At 45.2% G+C, this 20,894-nt stretch overlaps 1 protein-coding gene across 1 annotated transcript in view; it reads left to right on the top strand.

Moving 5' to 3' along the window:
• Positions 1-18,798, top strand: part of LOC138296025 (heme-binding protein 2-like) — a 98,086-nt gene extending 79,288 nt beyond the window's left edge. The window contains exon 4 of the mRNA XM_069234730.1: positions 18,401-18,798. Coding sequence (XP_069090831.1) covers positions 18,401-18,575 — 175 coding nt within the window. The 3' untranslated portion in view covers positions 18,576-18,798. The remainder of the gene's footprint in view (positions 1-18,400) is intronic.
• The last annotated feature ends 2,096 nt before the right edge of the window (positions 18,799-20,894 follow it).

Below are 20,894 nucleotides of genomic sequence, written 5' to 3'. Positions count from 1 at the left end.
GATTCAGCGAGTTCCTCTGGAACAAGGGGCGAGAAGGAAGGCTTAATGACGACTTCTCCATATGGGCAGGTACGGACAAAGTCAGGTGGCCAATCTTGTTCAGCCAACAAGACATCATATACTTTTATTACGCGATCCGAAAAGATTGGGTCTATTGTGCGTTCAATGTCTCCTAACTGTAACATTACTTTGTACACCCTATCAGGCGTGGAGACACACATGTCCGCAGTCTCTACTTGTATAAGGGCATCAGTTGCTTTCACCTCCAGATGCTGTAGAAGATTCAGGCGAACTATTGTGACCTCTGCCGTGCTGTCTAGCAATGCTAGAGCCCAATTCTTGTTCTTCAAGAGGACCCTCTTCCTGTGTGGCATGTCGGACTGCGACTGCTACAATTTTTTTTTTTCTTTTTAAATTGTTTTTGTTGGGCAGGTTTATCTTCTTTTTTAACAGAAACCTCCGAAGAGCGTAGTGATTCCTGTCTCGGTTTCACGTACTCTGTTCTTCGCTCTGATCGCCCACCTCTCTTCTTTTTTCCGGTGAGTCCTGAAAGGAACGAGATTGGCATGTATCAGTATATTGATATCTATATCATATCTGTTTCTGAGATTATACCTATTCTGTGGGGTCTCCATACGCGGAGATTCTCCCCTCTCTTTCTTAGGAGATTGTTGCTTTTGATACCCAGCATTTCTTATTACCCTCAGGTGCTTGCTTGGGTGTATCTTTGCTTGATTTACCCTGAAAGTGTGGGTTTTGTGGTCTGGCCCCTAAACTATCTCGACCAGTACTTGAATAGGTCTCTGAGATTTATTTTAGGCAGCTCTCATTCTTGATCCTGTTGCAGAACATCACGAAGCTGCATGCGCACTGCAAGTGTGACCGCTTCCCCTTTGAGGTTACTTAATATGATTGAGGATACTGTGGCAAAATTGTATCCCCAAGTCTAGGGCCGTGGCAGCCCCCTATTCATCTTGAATTTGTTTCAACACCTCCGTTAAATTGGCAAGTGTCGGCGTACCATGTGCGGTTGTACAGAGCACAGCAAATACCGTGCCCCAGGTATTACAATTTTCTTCTGTAGGGACCATCCCAAAAGGCAAGCACATAGTTGGTATTCTATGTTTATCCTGAGGTCCCGTATGGGGGAAATACTGCCTCCAGCGTATTAATTTTCTGTGCTAACCAAAACAAGGTTTCCTCTCGTTTGGCGGGTACTACCACAGAATGGAATGTAGTTGCAGGATTTATACCTGACGTTGCTGCATGTGGGTGTGCTGGAGCATTAGGTGCTGGGTTTGTATTTAGTGTTTGCATCACGAATTGTACTAATCGTCTATATATCGCTATTAATTCGATGTATAAGCGACGAACCTCAGCTACTGCTAAATTTGCAACTGCAGGATGTGGTGTATAGGTGGCCAATAAAGGCCAGGTAGGACCGTCATTACTTAGTAGACCTAACCTTACTAGTAATATTGTGTGGGGTAGGGTGCCATCAAGCCAATTATTATGTTCTTGATAAGATAGAGGTATCTCTAAATATGCGTATGCTCTGTATTGTCCAGGTGCATTTGCAGGTGTATATACAACATAGAAATGGCAACAAAAAACCATGAAGAGGTGTATATTGGTGAAATGTATTAGTGTTCCCATCTACTGCTGGAAATGTGACCCAAGAGTAAAAAAGCCCTGTTCTATAAGCTGCATGGGCTTTCACCACAAATGTGATTGGCCCCCCTGGGCCGTTAGGCCATTCATAATAAATGTGTGGTTAGAGGTTGTCTCATGTTAACCACCATTTGTACCTGTTGTGGATTCGCCATGATAGTAACACTATGAGTTCAGAGACGGCACACCAAAATAGGGTTTTCCTTTTCAACTTCAAGCTTGAACAACCTCCAGCTGTAGTAGGATCACCTGCACAGCTGTGGTGGAAATCCTCAGCAGCACGGACGTCTCCGAATACGGCATTGAGGTGTCATTATATATAATGAGAAAGAGATGGTCCGGAGGACCCGAAAATTAGAGCCTGACCAAATGTTGGCGGTGCCATGTCGTGTAGGCTCTCATCATTCTACTGAGACTACTGGATTTTGAGCAGCAAGATCGTCCACAGTGTGGGAGACTGAGTCTGACCCGCTGTGGGTGACACCTGTCAGTCTAAATCTGGGTTTTGCTCCGGCTAACTAGCAGTGCCTCATCTCTCCCAGGGGATAGTGATGATTAGGCAGCCGAGCGCATGACATATTAGGCTTCTCAGGGAAGACGTGGTCACTCAGGTCTCATCCGGTTCTCTCATTCACAATTCAGTCTCCTATATAAATGACAAACCGAAGCAGTATATGTTTCAATGATTGGTTTAATAAAACGACTGCATCTTAGATAGCAAAGCGTGAGCTGCAATAACCAGGACGACACAACATGACAGTATTAAAATGGTGAGGAGAAGAGTGAAGCATAAGAATAACTCTATCATATTGTCACTATGATCTATGGATTATTTCCTATCTAAATCATAATCTAATTCTGACTTTCAGGTTCCCCCCCGGGAGAGACATCAACCCTCATACCTGAGCAAAGGCCTGTAATCTGTGTTAGCATCTGTAGTGAAGCATTCAGCATACAGTCGTGGAACCCTGGCTGGAATCTCCCTCTTATCATATAATGGGGCTAGGAAGTGTTTTTATAATAACACAGCTGATGTTCTGAGAAAATGTCCGTACGTAAGGATGTGTATTTTCTACGAATGTTGGAGACTAAACTTCTACCACGTTCACCGGCAATGTACCAAACTGTAGCCATGAATGAAGCACAGAGTGATCAAGAATGTCTTGTTTGAGAACGCAGTGCTAGGCTAAGCAAAACAGTTAGATGAAAAATAAAACCAGACCGCAAAAATGGTTATTGTAAAAATAACAATGCGAAGCCGAATAAAATAGATCTAGGTTAGAGTACACAGCGGCCTATTGTGTTAAAATAACGTGCATGGAGCTATAACTAAAATGGCCACACAACAACACCAGACATGTTGCTGGCCATATGGGGAGAGTGCCTCTGTCACTCTGTGGCCAGGAACAAAGCCTGTACTGGGTGGAGGTGCTTCACACCTCCCCCTGTAGGAACTGTAGCACCTGGCGGTGAGCCTCAAAGGCTCACCCCTTTTGTTACAGCGCCCCAGGGCATCCCAGCTAGTGGGAATGCCCACCCCTCCGGCCACTGCCCCCACTTTTGGCGGAAAGGCTGGAGGAGATAATGAGGAAAAACAAGGAGGAGTCACCCTCCAGTCAGGACCGCTCCTAAGGTGTCCTGAGCTGAGGTGACCCCTGCCATTAGAAATCCTCCATCTTCGTTTTGGAGGATTCCCCCAATAGGATTAGGGATGTGCCCCCCCCTCCCCACAGGGAGGAGGCACAAAGAGGGTGTAGCCACCCTCCAGGACAGTAGCCATTGGCTACTGCCCTCCCAGACCTAAACCCATCCCTAAATTTAATATTTAGGGGCACCCCAGAACCCAGGAAATCAGATTCTTGCAACCTGAAGAAACCAGGTCTGCTGACCTACAAGCCTGCAGAGAAGGAGGAAGACAACTGCTTTGGCCCCAGCCCTACCGGCCTGTCAACTTCGAAAACCTGCAACCAGCGACGCGTCCGACAGGGACCAGCGACCTCTGACGCCTCGGAGGACTTCCCTGGACTGAAGGACCAAGAAACCCCTGTGAGCAGCGGCCCTGCTCAAAACCAGCTACTTTGCAACAAAGAAGCAACTTCCAAAGATTGCATGTTTCCCGCCGGAAGTGTGAGACTTCTCACTCTGCACCCGACGCCCCAGCTCGAGATTGAGAACCAACACCTCAGGGAGGACTCCCCGGCAACTGCGAGCCCCGTGAGTAACAAGAGATGACCACCTTGAGCCCCCACAGCGATGCCTGCAGAGAGAATCCAGAGGCTCCCCCTGACCGCGACTGCCTGTAACAAAGGACCCGATGCCTGGAACCAGCACTGCACCTGCAGCCCCCAGGCCCTAAAAGAACCGAACTTCAGTGCAGGAGTGACCCCCAGGTAACCCTCTGCCTTGCCCAGGTGGTGGCTGTCCCGAGAAGCCCCCCCCCCCCGTCCTGTGCCTGTCTGCACCGCTAGTGACCCCCCCCCCCCCCTCAATTGTATCTGAAACCTGACGCCTGCTTTGCACACTGCACCCGGACGCCCCTGTGCCGCTGAGGGTGTCTTGTGTCCCCCTCCTCCCCAGTGCTCTACAAACCCCCCCCTGGTCTGCCCCCGAGGACGCAGGTACTTACCTGCTGGCAGACTGGAACCGGAGCACCCCTGTTCTCCATAGGCACCTGTGTGTTTTGGGCATCTCTTTGACCTCTGCACCTTACCGGCCCTGAGCTGCTGGTGTGGTAACTTTGGGGTTGCCTTGAACCCCCAACGGTGGGCTGCCTATGCCCCAGGACTGAGACTTGTAAATGTTTTACTTACCTTCTAATCTAACCTTTACTTACCTCCCCCAGGAACTGTTGATTTTTGCAGTGTCCACTTTGAAAATAGCTTATTGCCATTTTTAGAAAGACTGTATATGATATTGCTTTTACTCAAAGTTCCTAGAGTACCCAAGTGAAGTACCTTGCATTTAAAGTGTTAACTGCAAATCTTGAACCTGTGGTTCTTAAAATGAACTAAGAAAATATATTTTTCTATATAAAAACCCTTTGGCCTGGAGTAAGTCTCTGTGTGTGTGTGTCCTTCATTTATTGCCTGTGTGTGTACAACAAATGTTTAACCATACCCTCTGATAAGCCTACTGCTCGACCACACTACCACAAAATAGAGCATTATGATTATCTAATTTTGCCACTATCTTACCTCTAAGGGGAACCCTTGGACTCTGTGCACATTATTTCTTAGTTTGAAATAGTATATACAGAGCCATCTTCCTACAAGATAGAACAAGATCATTCAGGAAAACTACACAACTGTTTGTTGCCTTTCAAAAACCTCATACTGGTAACCCCATTTCAAAACGAGGATTAGCAAGATGGATAGTAAGATATATCCAAACATGCTACATTAAAGCCACAAGACAACTCTTAGTTACTCCTAAAGCACATTCCACAAGGAAAAGAGATGCTACAATGGCTATTTTAGGAAACCTACCAATGGCTGAAATATGTAAAGCAGCTACTTGGTTAACACCACATACATTTACTAAACACTATTGTGAGGATGTTTTAGCAACACAGCAAGCCACAGTAGGTCAAGCTGTACTCAGAACATTCTTTCAACCAACTTCAACTCCTACAGGCTAACCACCGCTTTTATGGGAGTACTAACTGCTTTGTAGTCTGTGCACAGCATGTGTATCTGCAGCTACACATGCAATCGAACGGAAAATGTCACTTAAGCAGTGTACATTTGTTCGTGGCATGTTCCGCTGCAGATTCACATGCACCCTCCCACCTCTCCGGCAGCTTGTAGTCTTTTAAGTTAACAATATTTGTATGTGTGTGTGTGTTATATATACATTCTATTTGGCATGGACATCTCTTTTCTTTATACTCTATCCCTCCTACCTTACCCTCTGCGGGAAAACAATCTAACATGGTGTCGATGCCCATGCGCAATGGAGCCGAAGAGGATGAGTCACTCGATTCCGTGACTCAAACACTTCTTTAAAGAAAAACAAATTGTGACACTCCGAGACCAAGATTAGATGGCAGAAGTATATGCACCGCATGTGAATCTGCAGCAGAACATGCCACGAACAGATGTACACTGGGTAAGTGACATTTTCCATATTATACATCTAATGTTTTCGGGTTGGGTAGGTGCTCTCTAGTTGGCAGAGGTATGCACCACAAGCCTAGCCAGGGTAAGTCACAAGACCACCTAAATTATCCTGTGCCCACCCTCTGGTAGCTTGACACAGAGAAGGCAGGCTTACCTTAGAAGGGAATGTGTAAAATATTTGTGCAATACCTCAGAGAGTAACACAGTGAAAACACCACAAAAAGTACTCCACACCAGTTTAGAAAAATAGATATTTATCTGTTTAAAACAAGACCAAAACAACAACAATCCAATGTGCAAAAGTCAAGATATCTATTTTCAAGATTTATGTGTGCCTTAATCCATAAGAATCAGTGGTTATATCTTTTTAACACACAGTACATAGGTTGCTTCAGAAATAACGACAGAGGAGGAGATGCATCGGAAAATAAAGTGATGCGTCATTTGTTTTCTGCTGCAGCAAAGGTGATGCGTGGTTTCTTTTCCACGCGGAAAGATGATGCTTCGATTTCCAGGAGAGCAGCCTTAGTTCCTCACTGCAATATTTTGACACCCAGTACGATACTTGGAAAATCCAAAACGCTTTGTGAAAAGGCAGCAAGAGCTGCATTGATCTGGCTGGTGATGCATTGATTTGTTTCAGCCGCGAGGCAGGCGTTTTATCGATTCTGCAGGTATTGAACTACTGAATTTTGCAGGCGTTGCATCGGTTTTCCGGTGCTGTGGATTTTCTCCTTCCCATGATGTCTTTTGATGGTCCCGAGACTTCAGAACAGGTGGCAGCCCAAGCCTTTAGAGAGCACTTGTTGGGGGAAGGCAGAGGCCTTTCAGCAGAGCCAGGTACTGGCAGGCAGCAGGGCAATAAGCAGGACAGCATTCCTTCCAGAAAAGCAGTCCCGATTAGTCCTTTAGGCAGCACGGCAGTCCCTCTGGCAGAGCCCAGTTGTAGGTCCATAAGTGTCTGATTTGAGGGGATCACAGACCCAGTATATATACCAAAATATGCCTTTGAAGTAAAAGAAAACTTCAAAGAGGGGGTATGAAGTGTACCAGTTCCCTTTTTAACCCAGTCCTGTCTGCCAGGAGATCTGTGGGGGGGTTATCAGGCATTTGTGTGATGTCAAACCACTAGCTTTTGAAGTGTAATTGAGAGCCCCTCCACCCTTCTGCCCAGGAAAATCCATCTGTATGCAAATGCAGCTGAGTGTCCTGTGTTTATGGCTGTCTGGGTTGAATGCACAAGGGGAGCGATCAACCAGCACAGACTAGACATGGGTTAGAGACAGGCTGTAAGGCACAGAGCAGTAAGGGCAGAGACCTGCTTAGTTTCTAAAAGTGGCATTTCTAAAATAGTAATGTTAAATCCAAGTTCACCAGTAAGCAGGATTTCTTACTAACATTCTAACCACACCAAACTTGACAATGCCACTCCTTGCAGATCAGGAATTACTACATCAAATGCTGGCATATGAGAGGAAGAGGCTTCACAGTAGTGAAAAACATCTTTGGGTTTTTTTCACTACCAGGACATGTACAACTTACAAGTATATGCCTTGCCTTTTACTTACATAGCACCCTGCCCTATGGGCTACCTAGGGCCTACCTTCGGTGTGACATATTTAAAAGGGGAGTTGAAGGCTTAGCAAGTAGTTTAAAATGCCAAGTTGAAGGGGCAGTGAAACTACACACACTGGCCTTGTAATGGTAGACTTGAGACATGGTTAAGGGGTTACTTACCTGGGTGGCACAAATCACTGCCGCTTGCCCACTAGTAGCATTTAATTTACAGGTCCTGGGCACATGTATTGCACTTTACAAGGGACTTACAAGTAAATTAAATATGCCAGTTGTGTATAAGCCAATGTTGCCATATTTTAGGGAGACCGCACATGCACTTTAACGCTGGTTAGCAGTGGTAAAGTGCCAAGAGTCCTAAAACACAAAAATGAGGTCAGAAAGAGTAGGAGGAAGGCAAAAAGTTTAAAGTGATCCTTCAGAGAGGGCCATTTTTAAACAGTAGAGGTTTAGGGATGGGTAGGGATATAGGGTGGTAAAGGTAATTTAGGGTTTAGGGATGGGTAGGGGTATAGGTATAGGGTGGAAAGGGTATTCTTGGGGCTTAGGGGTGGGTTGTGGTATAGGGTAGTAAGGGTATTTTTAGAGTTTAGGGGTGGGTAGAGCTTTAAGGTGGTGATGGTATTTTTAGGGTATGGGTGGGAAGGGGTATAGGGTGGTACTCGGTGATAGTGCACATGGGCATTGAGTCCTTTGTTTTGTTTTCTTTCCGCTGTCTGGTTCAGCCGTGTTTCCTCTTGCTTCGGTAGATCTGGGTTTGGTATCTTCTGAACTTTACTTCAACTTTCTATAAACGTCAATATAGTTTTGATTGTGTTTTCCACTCTTTGTATTCGATCCGATTTCGATTGTCTGGGTCTATTTTATGCCCTTAGGGATGACCTTGCTCTTCTTTGGCCTACTTCGACACATTGTAGTCGAACGATGTTAGGCTGATGGAACGGACTCCGTTTCGGTTCTGTCCTCGGTGTCTCGACAAATTTCCTACACCGATCAGCATTTGGTGTGTAACCTGTGCCTGTCCCTGGAACACAGAAGAGACCTGCGACACTTAGCAATCATTTCGATCCAAAAAGACTCTGGGACCGAAAAGCTCGTCTACTCGAGATGGCGTCCTAGTCGTCAGAACACACACCCAAAGTCTTTGGAAAAGAACACATGCAGGAAGAACTAGGACAGCGTGTAGCTGTCTCCATTGCAGATTTGGACTCTGAGCGAGATCCTGATCTTGACAGTCAATCCATCCCACCGGCACATTACGTGAGTACATCAGGCTAGTCACACCAAACAAAGACAGTTAAAGACTCCTGCATTGGTCTTTGGTCCTCCACTGCCTTCGGGCCATGGTGGGGTCCGAAAAATAAATTCAGATGACTAACCTTCGGGTTCAGCACTGAAACAAAAGACCATGGTGCATGCGTGATTACCAAACAGACTGCTACATCTGTTTCTGTGCCAAGCCGGAAATCAGACTTTCCCATCTCTGAGCTGAAAACATTTTTACAGTACTTTTGGAGCTGACATTCGGTCCGAGTCAAGCATTCAGTATCGAAACCTTCGTAATCGTAAACTGCCAGTAATAAACATCATGCAGCTACTGAGGAGTCATCTGCAATACAATCTATACTAGAGGTTATGGATGCAAAACAGCGTAAACTTCACATACAGGAGCAAACAGGAAGGATCATAGCTTCTCCTCCTCCTCCAACAACTAAAGGAAAACTTGCGTTTCAGGATACTTTGCCTCCACCTTTCAAAGTCTTAAAACAGAAGGAGAAACAAAAGGCTACACAACCTCCGGCTTCACCACATTCTCCTTTCCTTCCTTCTACCCCACCACCACCTTCACCTACACATTCAGCACAGTTATCTCCACAGGCAGCATCCGCATCACCACATAGGGATGGTTTAAGTGATGCTCAAGAAGAGGTAGACCCATGGATCTATATGACCCCAGTCCCATTCTCCCTAATGACCCAGATTTATACCCAGCGAAGCTATCTCCGCTGAAGATACCACTGCTTACAATCAAGTAATAGCCATGGCAGCTGCGTATCATAATGTACAATTACATACAGATTCAATTGAGGACGATTTTCTATTTAATACTTTAACATCTACACACAAAGTACCAATGTCTCCCTATGCTTCCAGGCATGCTTAGACATGCTGAAGAATTTTTTTTAAAGAACCTGGAAAAACAAGGACCTTTTATACGCAGGGTTGATTTAAAAAAAAAAAATATATATATATAATAATAATACAAACCTGCACCCTCTCATCCAGTTTTTATTAGGGCACAATTACCACCTGATTTTATAGTGGTAAGAGCAGCAAGAAAATAGGCCAATATTTAGTATGCAGGAGTTGCTCTTCCTACAGACAAGGCAAGTAAAAGATTTGACGCAGCAGGTAAGAGTGGCTATTCAAGTTGCGAACCACTGGAGGATTGCAAATTCTCAGGCTCTCCTAGCAAGGTATGATAAGGCTCAGATGAGATAGAAGACATGCTACAGTATCTTCCACTGGAACATCAGAAAAGGGGACAACAAATAGTAGCAGAGGGACAGGTTATTTTAACAATGCAATTAGATGCACTACTGATGCAGCAGCAAGGGGACTCGACACCAGCATAATCAACAAGAGACATGCTTGGCTAAGATCTTCAGGATTTAAGCCCGAGATACAGCAAGCTGTATTAAACATGTCCTTTGATAAGGAGCATTTATTTGGACCAGAGGTGGATACCACCATAGACAAGCTTAAAAAGGACCCGGAGACAGCTAAGGCTATGGATGCACTAAACACCACACCCACTAGAGGCACTTTTCTTAGGCCTCATTTAGGGGTGGTTTCAAACCATCAACCACAGAGCCATCCACCTCACAACAGAAACAAGGATCTCTCTGCTATAACAGAGGTTCATTCAGAGGTTCTTACAAAGGCTCTAGTTCTAGAGGAAGAGGTAAATCATCTGCTTCCAGATGTTCCTCTGGTTCAACAAAAAAACAGTGACTTCTTACAAATCCCCACAGCACATACATCTCCTGTGGGAGGAAGACTGGTAAATATTTACCCACAATGGTACATCATCATCACCACAGATCAGTGGGTTCTATCAATTATCCAACATGGCTATTGTCTACAACTCATCTCCACTCCACCAAACATTCCTCATCGTTCCTACAAACTCTCAAGACCATATTGTTATGCTAAAGGAGGAAGTACAGTCCCTTCTCTAAGGGGCTATAGAACCAGTACCTACATCCCAATAAGGGTCAGGAGTATATTCACTTCACTTTACTTCATCATACTCAAAAAGGACATTTCATTAGGACTAATTTTAGATCTCAGACCCCTCAATCTATACATACTCACAGAGCATTCCCATATGGTCACTCTCCAAGATGCTATTCCCCTATTACAAGAAGGGGCTTACATGACCGCATTAGATCTCAAACATGCTAATTTCCACATTTCCATACACCCAGCACATCACAAATATCTAATGTTTGTCATTTCAGGAAAACACTACCAATTCAAGGTACTACCTTTCGGGTTAACAACAGCTCCAATGGTATTCACAAACTGCTTGGCAATGGTAGCAGCATTTCTCAGAAAAAAACACATACATGTTTTCCCATACCTAGACAATTGGCTCATAAAAGCCAATACAATTCAAACTTGCAAGGAACGCACTCAGTATACTGTCAATCTTCTACACAATTTGGGATTCACAATGAATTATCTCAAATCTCATCTCCAACAATCACAAATACGGCCGTATTTGTGAGCAGTTCTGAATACCCAATCAGCAATAGCATATCCAAACCCATTAAGGATTCAATCTTTTCAAAATCTCATCTCCCAATTACAGGAGAATCATGCTTACACAGCGAAACTAGTGATACAACTGATGGGAATGATGGCTTATTGTATAGCCATAGTTCTCCATGCAAGACTGCACAAGTAACCACTACAGCAGTGCCTTTCCCAACATTGGTCTCAGTCACAGGGTCAACTTCAGGATCTAGTGTTAGACCGCCAGACTCGCCTCTCTCTGCAATGGTGGAATTACCCATTCCCTGTGCCTCAGACCACTATCACAACGGATGCATCACTAATAGGCTGGGGAGCTCATCTCAACAATCTTACTATACTAGGGGAATGGGACTCCAGCCAACAGACTTTGATATAAAGTACCTAGAATTACTTGCAGTATTCCTAGCACTCAAAGCTTTTCTGACACAAATCACACACAAGGTAGTGTTAATATGGACAGACAATATGACCTCAATATATTATCTGCATAAATGGAAAGGGGGGGGGGGGGGGTGGAGTGTTCACGCTCATCTCAATTGCCCCTGTTAGCACAGACAATCTGGAAATGGGCAATTCACAATCACATTCAATTAGTGGCAGAGTATCTCCCAGGGATAAACAATCAACTAGCAGACCTGTTAAGCAGGACGCAGCAATACGTCCACAAATGGGAAAGTCACCCATAAGTAATTCAACAATACTTTCAAATGTGGGGAACCCTAGACATGGACCTTTTCGACACAGAAGAAAACTCAAATTGCTAAAGCTTCACATCCAGGTAGCCACACCCTCAATCTAAGGGCAGTGCTCTTTGGATGAACTGGTCAGGGATATTTGCTTACGCTTTTCCACCTCTCCCACGAATTCCATCCCGGATAATAAAAATGAAACCGACCTCACTCACTATGATCCTCAAAGCTCCCACATGGACACGTCAACATTGGTATACAACACTATTGGACCTATCTGTAGTACCACATCACAAGCTCCCAAACAGACCGGATCAGCTGACTCAAAACAGAGGCCAAATCAGACACCCAAATTTCAGCACATTCAACCTGGCGATTTGGCTCCTGAAGTCAGAGTTTGGATATCTACAACTTCCATCTGAATGTATGGATATTGTGAAGGAAGCACGCAAACCCAGAACTAGACAATGTTATTCTGCTAAATGTAAATGTTTTGTCTACTATTGTCAACCAAAGAATATTGATCCACTCAAAGCTTCAGTACAAAATATTGTCTGCTATTTGTTACATTTACAAAAGGCAAATCTATCATACTCCTCAATCGGGCCTCATTTAACAGCTATAGCTGCTTACCTGCAAAACTGACAACATATTTCCCTATTTGGGATTGCTGTTATAAAAGCCTTTATGGAGAGTCTTAAAAGTTATTCCAACTAGAATTCCTTCAGCGCCTGCTTGGAACCTTAACCTCTTAGCTGCGTCCCCCGACACCCCCGTGCGGCTGGGCCCCATCGGGATTGCCTGACCTTAACATGGTGGCCGCCAGGCGGATCGGCAGATAACCCGATGCTGGAGACTAGCGGAGTGCCGCCCTGTGATTTTGGAGGTAGGGGGCCCCCGACATTGGCAGGCTAACCTGCAGCAGTCGGTCTGGATGGGGAGCGGACCCCACCCTCCTCCTTTTTTTTTTTTTTTTTTTTTTGTCCAGCCCTTCTACAGGGGGTGGACTGGGCCTGTGGCTGGCTTGGGTCTGGTGGTCCCCCCCCCCCCCCCCCCCCCCCCCCCAAAAAACGTGTGCGGCTCCATTCGAGGTGGAGCTCCCTGCGGCGCGGATCGGCCGCCAATGAAGAGGAGGTGTTAAACTGATGGGGGCTCTGGTGTGCGGACTCCCCCTGACTGGCTGGACTCTAAGCCACTGCTTGACCTCAACATAGCGACTGCAGTGTCAGTCTGCTATTAATCTTGTGGTGAGAAACGTTGAGAGATGCCACCCTGGGGGCTCCGAGTGAGGGTCGCCCAGAGAGCGACTACTTGGGCTCACCAGGGCGGCGCCAGTGGGCTACGAATACCCCAGCCCCTCCCCCATATCCCCTTCTCCCCCACCCCCCACAGGGACGTTGCATGGGTTGCAGATGGAGTGGATGTTGGGGCATTTGACCTGGTGCCTCCCCCCACCCCCTGGAACAATGGAACACTGGTTATTGCGGCCTTCCTGTACAACAGGACGGCTGTCTATGGTGTGGACTCGGCGCACAGTGGTGATTGCTGCCGGGACCTATGCTAGGCGCTGGCCTAGGAGGACTAGATGGTAAAAAAAGCCTTGCCTAACGCCTCCTTGCCAGCCTTGTTTGTGGTGGAATGTGTGCACAGGGCACTGGCTCCTCCGCCGCCGGGTGCGCCTCCTCAAGCGCTCATTACCAAGATCCTCAACTACAGAGACCGGGGCACAATCCTTCAGGAAGTACGCACACATGGTGACCTCTCTTATGAGAATCCCATCCGTTTTTTTTTTCCGGATTTCACTTGGGAGGTGCAGCTACAACGACAGTCCTTCATGGGTGTTAAACGCAAATGGAAAGAACTTGGGTATACTTATGTTACTCTTCCCCCGCTAAACTGAAGGTTCTCCATGAAGGCCGCTCATTTTTTTTCAGTCACCTGAGGCAGTATGGGATTGGTTGGAGCTTGATGGTGGCGGCGGAGCGCCGGGGACTCAGGGCGGAGGAATTTGTGAGAGGTCTACTAAAATCGGTGGCGTACAGTCCACCTTGCGCCAGACCATTAGGCGACGTCGTGCTACCTGCAACGGCAGGGTGATAGTGCGCTAAGATGGCACCTTGAGTATGGACAGGAGACGTCTTGAGCGGGAGGAGACGAGGCAGTTGGTAAAGTCTGTCACTGTGGAAATATCCTCTCGATCTGGTTCCCCCCCACGGGGAAGGTGTATTAACACAGCACTCCGACAGCACCAACGCCTGAAGAACTGTTAGAATGTATCTTTGTGCTGACTGTGAGAAGTAGTGTCTGTTGCTAGACTGGGGGCTTGCCCCCGCTATCTGTTCCCCTGTCACCCTGCCTCCTCTTTTCCAAACGCCCCCGTCTCTTCCCTTCTCCCCTTTCTCCTCCTCCTTATTGTTAGGCTCTCCTATTGCGGGATGGCAGAGTCTTGGGAGGCCACAAGCCACTGGGCGGAGCTCATGGGGTGTTGTGTACTACCTCTCCCCCCTTTTAAGTCCCCCCCTCCCCCCCCCCTGGCTTGACTAAGGCTAATATTGTTTTATTTCTCTACCCCCACCCATTGTAGCGTGGAGTGTCACCTGTTGTGGCTTATACTAATTCACTTGCAGAGAAGTATTGAGTTTAAGTACAGTGTGTGCGTGGTCTGAGTAGTCGGGTGAGAGGAGTGGGAGTGTAGTCCGACTTTGCCCTGGCCAGTTCCTCACAGTAGTACAGTTTAGTGCTGCCTCTACCTTCTAGGCTCTATGGTAGATTGCGGGGCGCACACACGGTGTGGGCAGACACTAGTTGTGGGTCGTGTTTACCTGGGGTGGGTTGCGGTTGTTGGTTATGGATTGTAATTTCAGTAGTTGTTGGAGTTTTGTATCATGCACTGCTCGCGCTGTATTTCCTGCGTTGCTAGAGTGATCCGCACCTTTCTCGCTGACAATGCAACTGTTTGTGGAGCCGGACCAGTGGAATGTTGAGTCTTTGGGGGAGGCTCGGGGGGGGGGGGGGGGTCTGAGAGTGGCGATGGCAACTTGGCATATAGCATGGCAAGTACATTGATTAGAATGGTCACATGGAATGTGCGGGGGCTTAACACCTTTGTAAAACGTTATAGGGTACACACGTATCTTAGGTTAGGGGTTCATGTTGCTTTCTTGCAGGAGACACTTGCTAGAAAATAAAGCGCAAAAATTACAGAGGAAGTGGTTGGGTCAACTTTACTCTGCAACCTACTCATCTTATGCCAGGGGTGTGTCAGTTTGGGTGGCCCCAGGAACCCCTTTTCAGTTAAGGAGTTATACTGCTGATATCCAAGGCCACTTTGCCTTACTGCATGGGGAACTGAATGGCCGTGAGCTCTGCATCCTAAATATATGCCCCCAAGTCCGATGATGCAGAGTTCTTCCACGAGCTCCAGTGTGACTTGATGCCCTATGCAGGGATGCCCATCATTTGTGCGGATGACTTTAATTGTGTTTTGGACGGGTCCTTCGATAGAAGTTCCCCCAAGATGTGCACTAAGCCTCATATGACCGCCATGCTCCGCAGTTTAATGGATAATCTACATTTGGTAGACCTATGGAGGGAGATGCATCCCAGTTCCACAACCTTTTCCTGTTACACCCCTACTCATTGAGCATATAGCTGTTTAGATATATTTCTGCTTGTGAACGACAGGACCCTGGATATTCGTCGGGCTGATTATCAGGTCCAATTTCTGTCAGATCATGCCCCTCTTCTGTTGGAGTGCGGTACCAACACGCCCAGACCGGCGGTCCACCTCTGGCGCATGAGGCCAGAATTACTGGGTGACCTTGAGTACAAACGTGACATTCAGGAGGCATTAACTGGTTATTTTGGCGGAAATTGGACCACAGCCCAGAGTCACGGCATAGAATGGAAGGCCCTTAAAATTGTGATAAGGGGTGAAAGCCTCACTAAGACATACGGCATTCAGAAGAAACTAGATTTGGAATTAACGCAGCAGGAGGACGCCCTGGGTGCTCTGCTGCATCAAATCGACAATGGTGGCATTCTGGAGGCCGAAAGTCGGGTGGTGCGTGCTCGCATAGGTGCCCTATGGGGTAGGCTAGATAGCTATGTTCGTAAAGAGTTTAGACAGAAATTGCACCGTGAGGGTGATCGGTCTGGGCGTTTGCTCACCTGGCTGCTCCATCATGAACCCCCTATTCCCATGATCCTGCTGGTGCCGGGATTCTGGGCCAAACTTGTGTGAACGCACATTTATGGGAGCACTTCGAGGTCATATATTGTTCTCCGCGCTGCGACATGAGTTCCCAGATACGGGAATACCGGGATGGCCTTCGGTTGCCCAGGCTCATGGACACTCAAGTGGCGGAGCTAGAGGCTGAGCTGTCCCTAGAGGACCTCCAGGGGGCCCTGTGTGGCATGGCCTCTGGGAAGGTGCCAGGACCTGACCGCCTCTCAGTTGAGTTTTACCGTGCATACTCCGCAACACTGCTCCCTAAACTACTGGAAATGCTTCAGGAGGCGCGCCTGCTACTGCAGCAGATGAGAGAAGCATTGATCGTTATGCTACCTAAGGCTGGGCGAGATCCCGCTGAGGCGACCTCCTATAGACCGCTGTCTATGTTAAATGTGGATGTGAAACTCCTCGCTAAGGTCCTTGCAATGCGACTGGGCAGAGTGGTGACCTCGTTGGTGGGGAGTGATCAGTGTGGGTACATCCCTGGAAGAGGGACCCACGTGAACCTGCAGAGACTTTCACAAGTTATGCACGAGACGCGTGGGCTCCCTGACCGTGCTGCACTGGTTGCCTTGGATATAGAAAAGGCATCCTGTCCTGGGAATACTTATGAGCCATCCTAGATAGAATGGGCTTGGGTCCTTACTTTTTGTCATGAGTACATCTGCTCTACTCGTCTCCGTGTGCCCGGGTTCGCACTGGGGCGATTGTGTCAGAGACGTTCGACATAAAGCGAGGCACTCAACAGGGCTGCCCCTATCCCCGCTACTGTTTGCTCTAGCCATGGAACACACCTACGAAATTGGGGCATACAGGTTGGGGCAACGACACACTATATTGTTGTATGCTGATAATGCCCTGGTGTATGTTTCGGACCCGGAGAGCTCAGTCCCTATCTTATTGACACTGATGGACGATTTTGGTAAGGTATCGGGACTCCGAATAAACCGACGGAAGACGGTATTGTTCCCTATAGCGTTGTCCGCCCCCATCGCTGGTTCTGTTAACGGGGCCGGTCTGACTCTAATCTACAGACCCCCCCCCCCCTGATTTGGATGTACTACGTGAGCTCAATGTCAGTTTTCCATGCTGGTTTGTCCGTAATGTGCTCCACATTGTTGCGCATATGGTCCATTAAATATATTGTTCCGTAGCCCTTTAATTGCCGCTAAACACACAATACTTCTCGTAGCCATATTGGTTAGTTCAAGTCATCATTTTCTGTATAGGTTGAACTTCTGTATTTCCAGCGACTCTGCTGAGGATGTGATGCAAACTTATGCTTACTGATTTGGGATGTAAATCTGCGGTGCTGCGATGTATCCTATGAACAGTGCAGTTTTTGTGTTCTATATTTCATAAATAAAGTCTTAAAAAAAAAAAATTAACCATGAGCAGAAAAAAACTTGTATTTCCATGATATTAAATTTTTTGCTTTGAAGAACAGTTTTTTCCTTTTTTTTTTTTTTTTGTTTTTTTTTTTTGCTGAAGTGCTTCCACTGACGTGGAAGCACTCTTAGCAAAAACTCTCAGTGCTGGCCTTCGCACCATGCCATTGCAGCAAGGGAGCACTCTTAGTAAGAAGCTCTCAATACCTGTCATTGCACCATTGTATTGCAGCATGGGAGCCAGAAGACTTTTTTATTTTTTTATTTATTTTTAGAAGTATATATATTTTTCAAATTAATATTTTAAAAAATAATGTCCCTAACATTTTGGCATATTTCTCCCAGCGCATGTGGAGCAATTATACTAACATTACGGTCTTGGGAAGGAAAATGCATGATGGATAGGACATTGGAAGGGCCTATCTTCTGTAGGCTCTGTCTTCCAAAATCATGACATGTCAGCTAGTGGCTGCGGTGGATCCCTGTCTGTAGGGATGTTTCTCCAGCAGAGAAATAGAGGTTCCAGGACCTCTGATTGAGGTGAGTAACCAAAGCGTTTTCATGTGGGACAATTAAAATTTTTGACAGATGTCTCATCACTGCCAACTTCTAAATAATCCCAAAAATCCTGTTTGGTCTCTGAACATTTACTGCTGACAGTTGGTCATGGGTATGAATTGGACTGCACATTATATTTTTTTGAATAAGAGTCCTTCTCCCTAAAGCATGGTTTTAAACGTAAATTGTTTTATCTGGTGATTGAAGCACTGCTGATATTCAAAGGTTAATGAGTTTTTCCTCAAATTACAGTGCCTTCAATGATGCACATGGGAACTACTAGAACAAAAAGTGAAGAACAAGGAAGCTAAACCTTCGAGTATAATGTTTCTGTTTATTTTTCAGGTCATTTGGTGGCTATGCTTTTAAATCTGATTTCGTTGAGAAGGCGGAGAAACTGTCCGAAGAGTTGAACACTTTGGGAAAGTCCTTCAAACACGATTTTTTCATGACGGCTGGTTATGATGCACCCTTCATGCTTTTTAATAGGCATAATGAAGTCTGGTATATAGCAGAGTGATATCTCACCAAGACAGTGTTGATTTTCCACTCCTGATGGTAGACAGAAAGTGAAAACAGACTGATTTTCACAGTCGAATTCTCAGTGAGAACTAGTTCTTTTGTACACTGTTAGGTTTTGTTGCTCTCTTTTAAATGGCCTGGCCTGTCCTGTAATGTCTGGGTCAAGCCCAAAATTATAGCACTGTTTTGGAATATAATAAACTATAAGTAACTTGTTTGTATTTACTGCCTGGTTTATTTGCTACTGGATATTTGTAATCTAGAAGGCATTTACAGAATTTACTTTAGTTGTTTTTTTTGGCACAGTCCAAAAAACATGCTGTATGGTACATAACAGCATGATAGTTCTGGTCCAGCTTACACCAGATAGGATGTTATAGGTGCTAAAACATGTAAGTTGTACTGTAGCAGAGAGCACACTTTACTGCTGGATTTGTACATGTTTAGCTACATAACAATTTTGTACAATTTGATAAAGTGAGCAAAAGAAAATTTAACTTTGAAGGCGTAAGCATTTCTAGTAATATGAGTTTACAATCCTGTAGCTTAATGTTGACGTATTATGACTTTGAGGAAAAATCATCTTTAAAAATTCCACCAATAGCAAGCAGTGTACATGAATGTCTTTCCAGTTCATCCTATAGAAAAAAGTCCCTTTATTTGCTATATTAAGACAACTGACGGTCTCAAGACTTGAACAGAATCCACAAACGCACTACAGTACAATCCTAGTCAACATGAATTAAGATACAAGTACCATACTTAATGTGTCTGGATACTGATGCCCAGTATACCCCCAACAACTTAGTAATAATATACAAAAAAAAAATTCACTGGTTCTGCAACAAACAATATTGATTTACCTAACTGATGTAAGGTAAACCCATGACTTTATTAGATATAGATAGAAATATTAATTCTCCCAACTTGACTTCTAGCAGCAGTGTAGAGGAATGACATCACATACTACCTCTCCTGACAAGCTAACAAATTCATCTGCAGAAAGAATTTAGTAATCCACCAGTCACAAATCAAGGTATTCAGTAAACTCCACTGCAGACCTTTCATTGTTCCATGTTTCTTCAGTGTAAAGAAGAAGCATTTTGACAAATCAAGGTATTCAGTAAACTCCACTGCAGACCTTTCATTGTTCCATGTTTCTTCAGTGTAAAGAAGAAGCATTTTGACAAATAGGTGCTCCATTGATGTTAAATGAAAACATCTTAGTTTTGACAAAGAATATTTGTATCATCAATTTACATAACCAATATTTGTATCACCAAACCATAAGTAAACCTCTTCCTCAAAATAGGATTGTATTTCCAAATATTGAGGCTAAGAATACTTGGATGTAAGAAGATCATGGACAAAGTATCGAAGTAAGTGCTTATAGAGTAAGTACTACTTATTCCTAACTCAACATCTATGTACCTGGAAGATGATTATGTATATTGTGAAGGTACAGATTTGTGGAGTTTGGTATAAAAAATGTTTACATACATTACAGTATTTTAGATTTGATATATTGATATACCTCAATATTCTACCTTCAAATATTCAGGGAGGGTGCCTGAAAACACCAGTGTCAAAATGTACCTTGTTGGTCTTTGGCCTGCTGTCCACACCATAGTGGTAAACTGGAGTCCTTAAGGGTTCGTTAGCTCAACTTTGGTAGCTATGCTAGATTAACAAGGCAATTCTCAGAACAAATGTGTGAGCTGTGTAACTGTAAGATATCACATACTATCTCTCCTGACAAGCTAAGAATAAATGAATGAACTGAAAGGATTCAGTAAACCATTTACTAGTCAACCAGTCCCAAATAAAGGTATCAAACTCTGCTGCAGACCCCTCATTGGTAATTTTTCTTTAGTGTAAAGAAAAAACATTTTGACAACCAGATGCTCCACTGGAGTTGCACACAGCCATCCTGTTTAAAAAAAAAAAAAATAAAAAAAAAAGTATTTGTATTGATAAAGCATTTTCCGGTTACGCTTTATAACAAGGTCAGTACATTATTTCACATAGCATAAGGGTGTGCAGACATCGGGCATCAAAACTTCACAATAAATCAATTTAGAGTATGACCCATGTGGCCACACAAGAAATTCTCCAGTCTGAAATAGAGTTAAGGGTTGTTGAAAATGCCCCTTTCTGCAGGGTTATCCCCAAACTTTTTGCCTTTCTCCTCCTATTTTTCAGACCCTCGTTTTGTTGGCTTTAGGACTCTGGGGACCCTATCACTGCTAAAGTGCATGCACTCTCGCCCCTAAAACATGTTATATTTGGCTCACACCTGTTGGCTTACTTAATTTGC

Source organism: Pleurodeles waltl, chromosome 5 (genome assembly GCF_031143425.1).
Source record: "Pleurodeles waltl isolate 20211129_DDA chromosome 5, aPleWal1.hap1.20221129, whole genome shotgun sequence".
In the NCBI taxonomy this organism is placed as follows: Eukaryota; Metazoa; Chordata; class Amphibia; order Caudata; family Salamandridae; genus Pleurodeles; species Pleurodeles waltl.
This window is presented reverse-complemented; position numbering and strand designations above follow the sequence as displayed.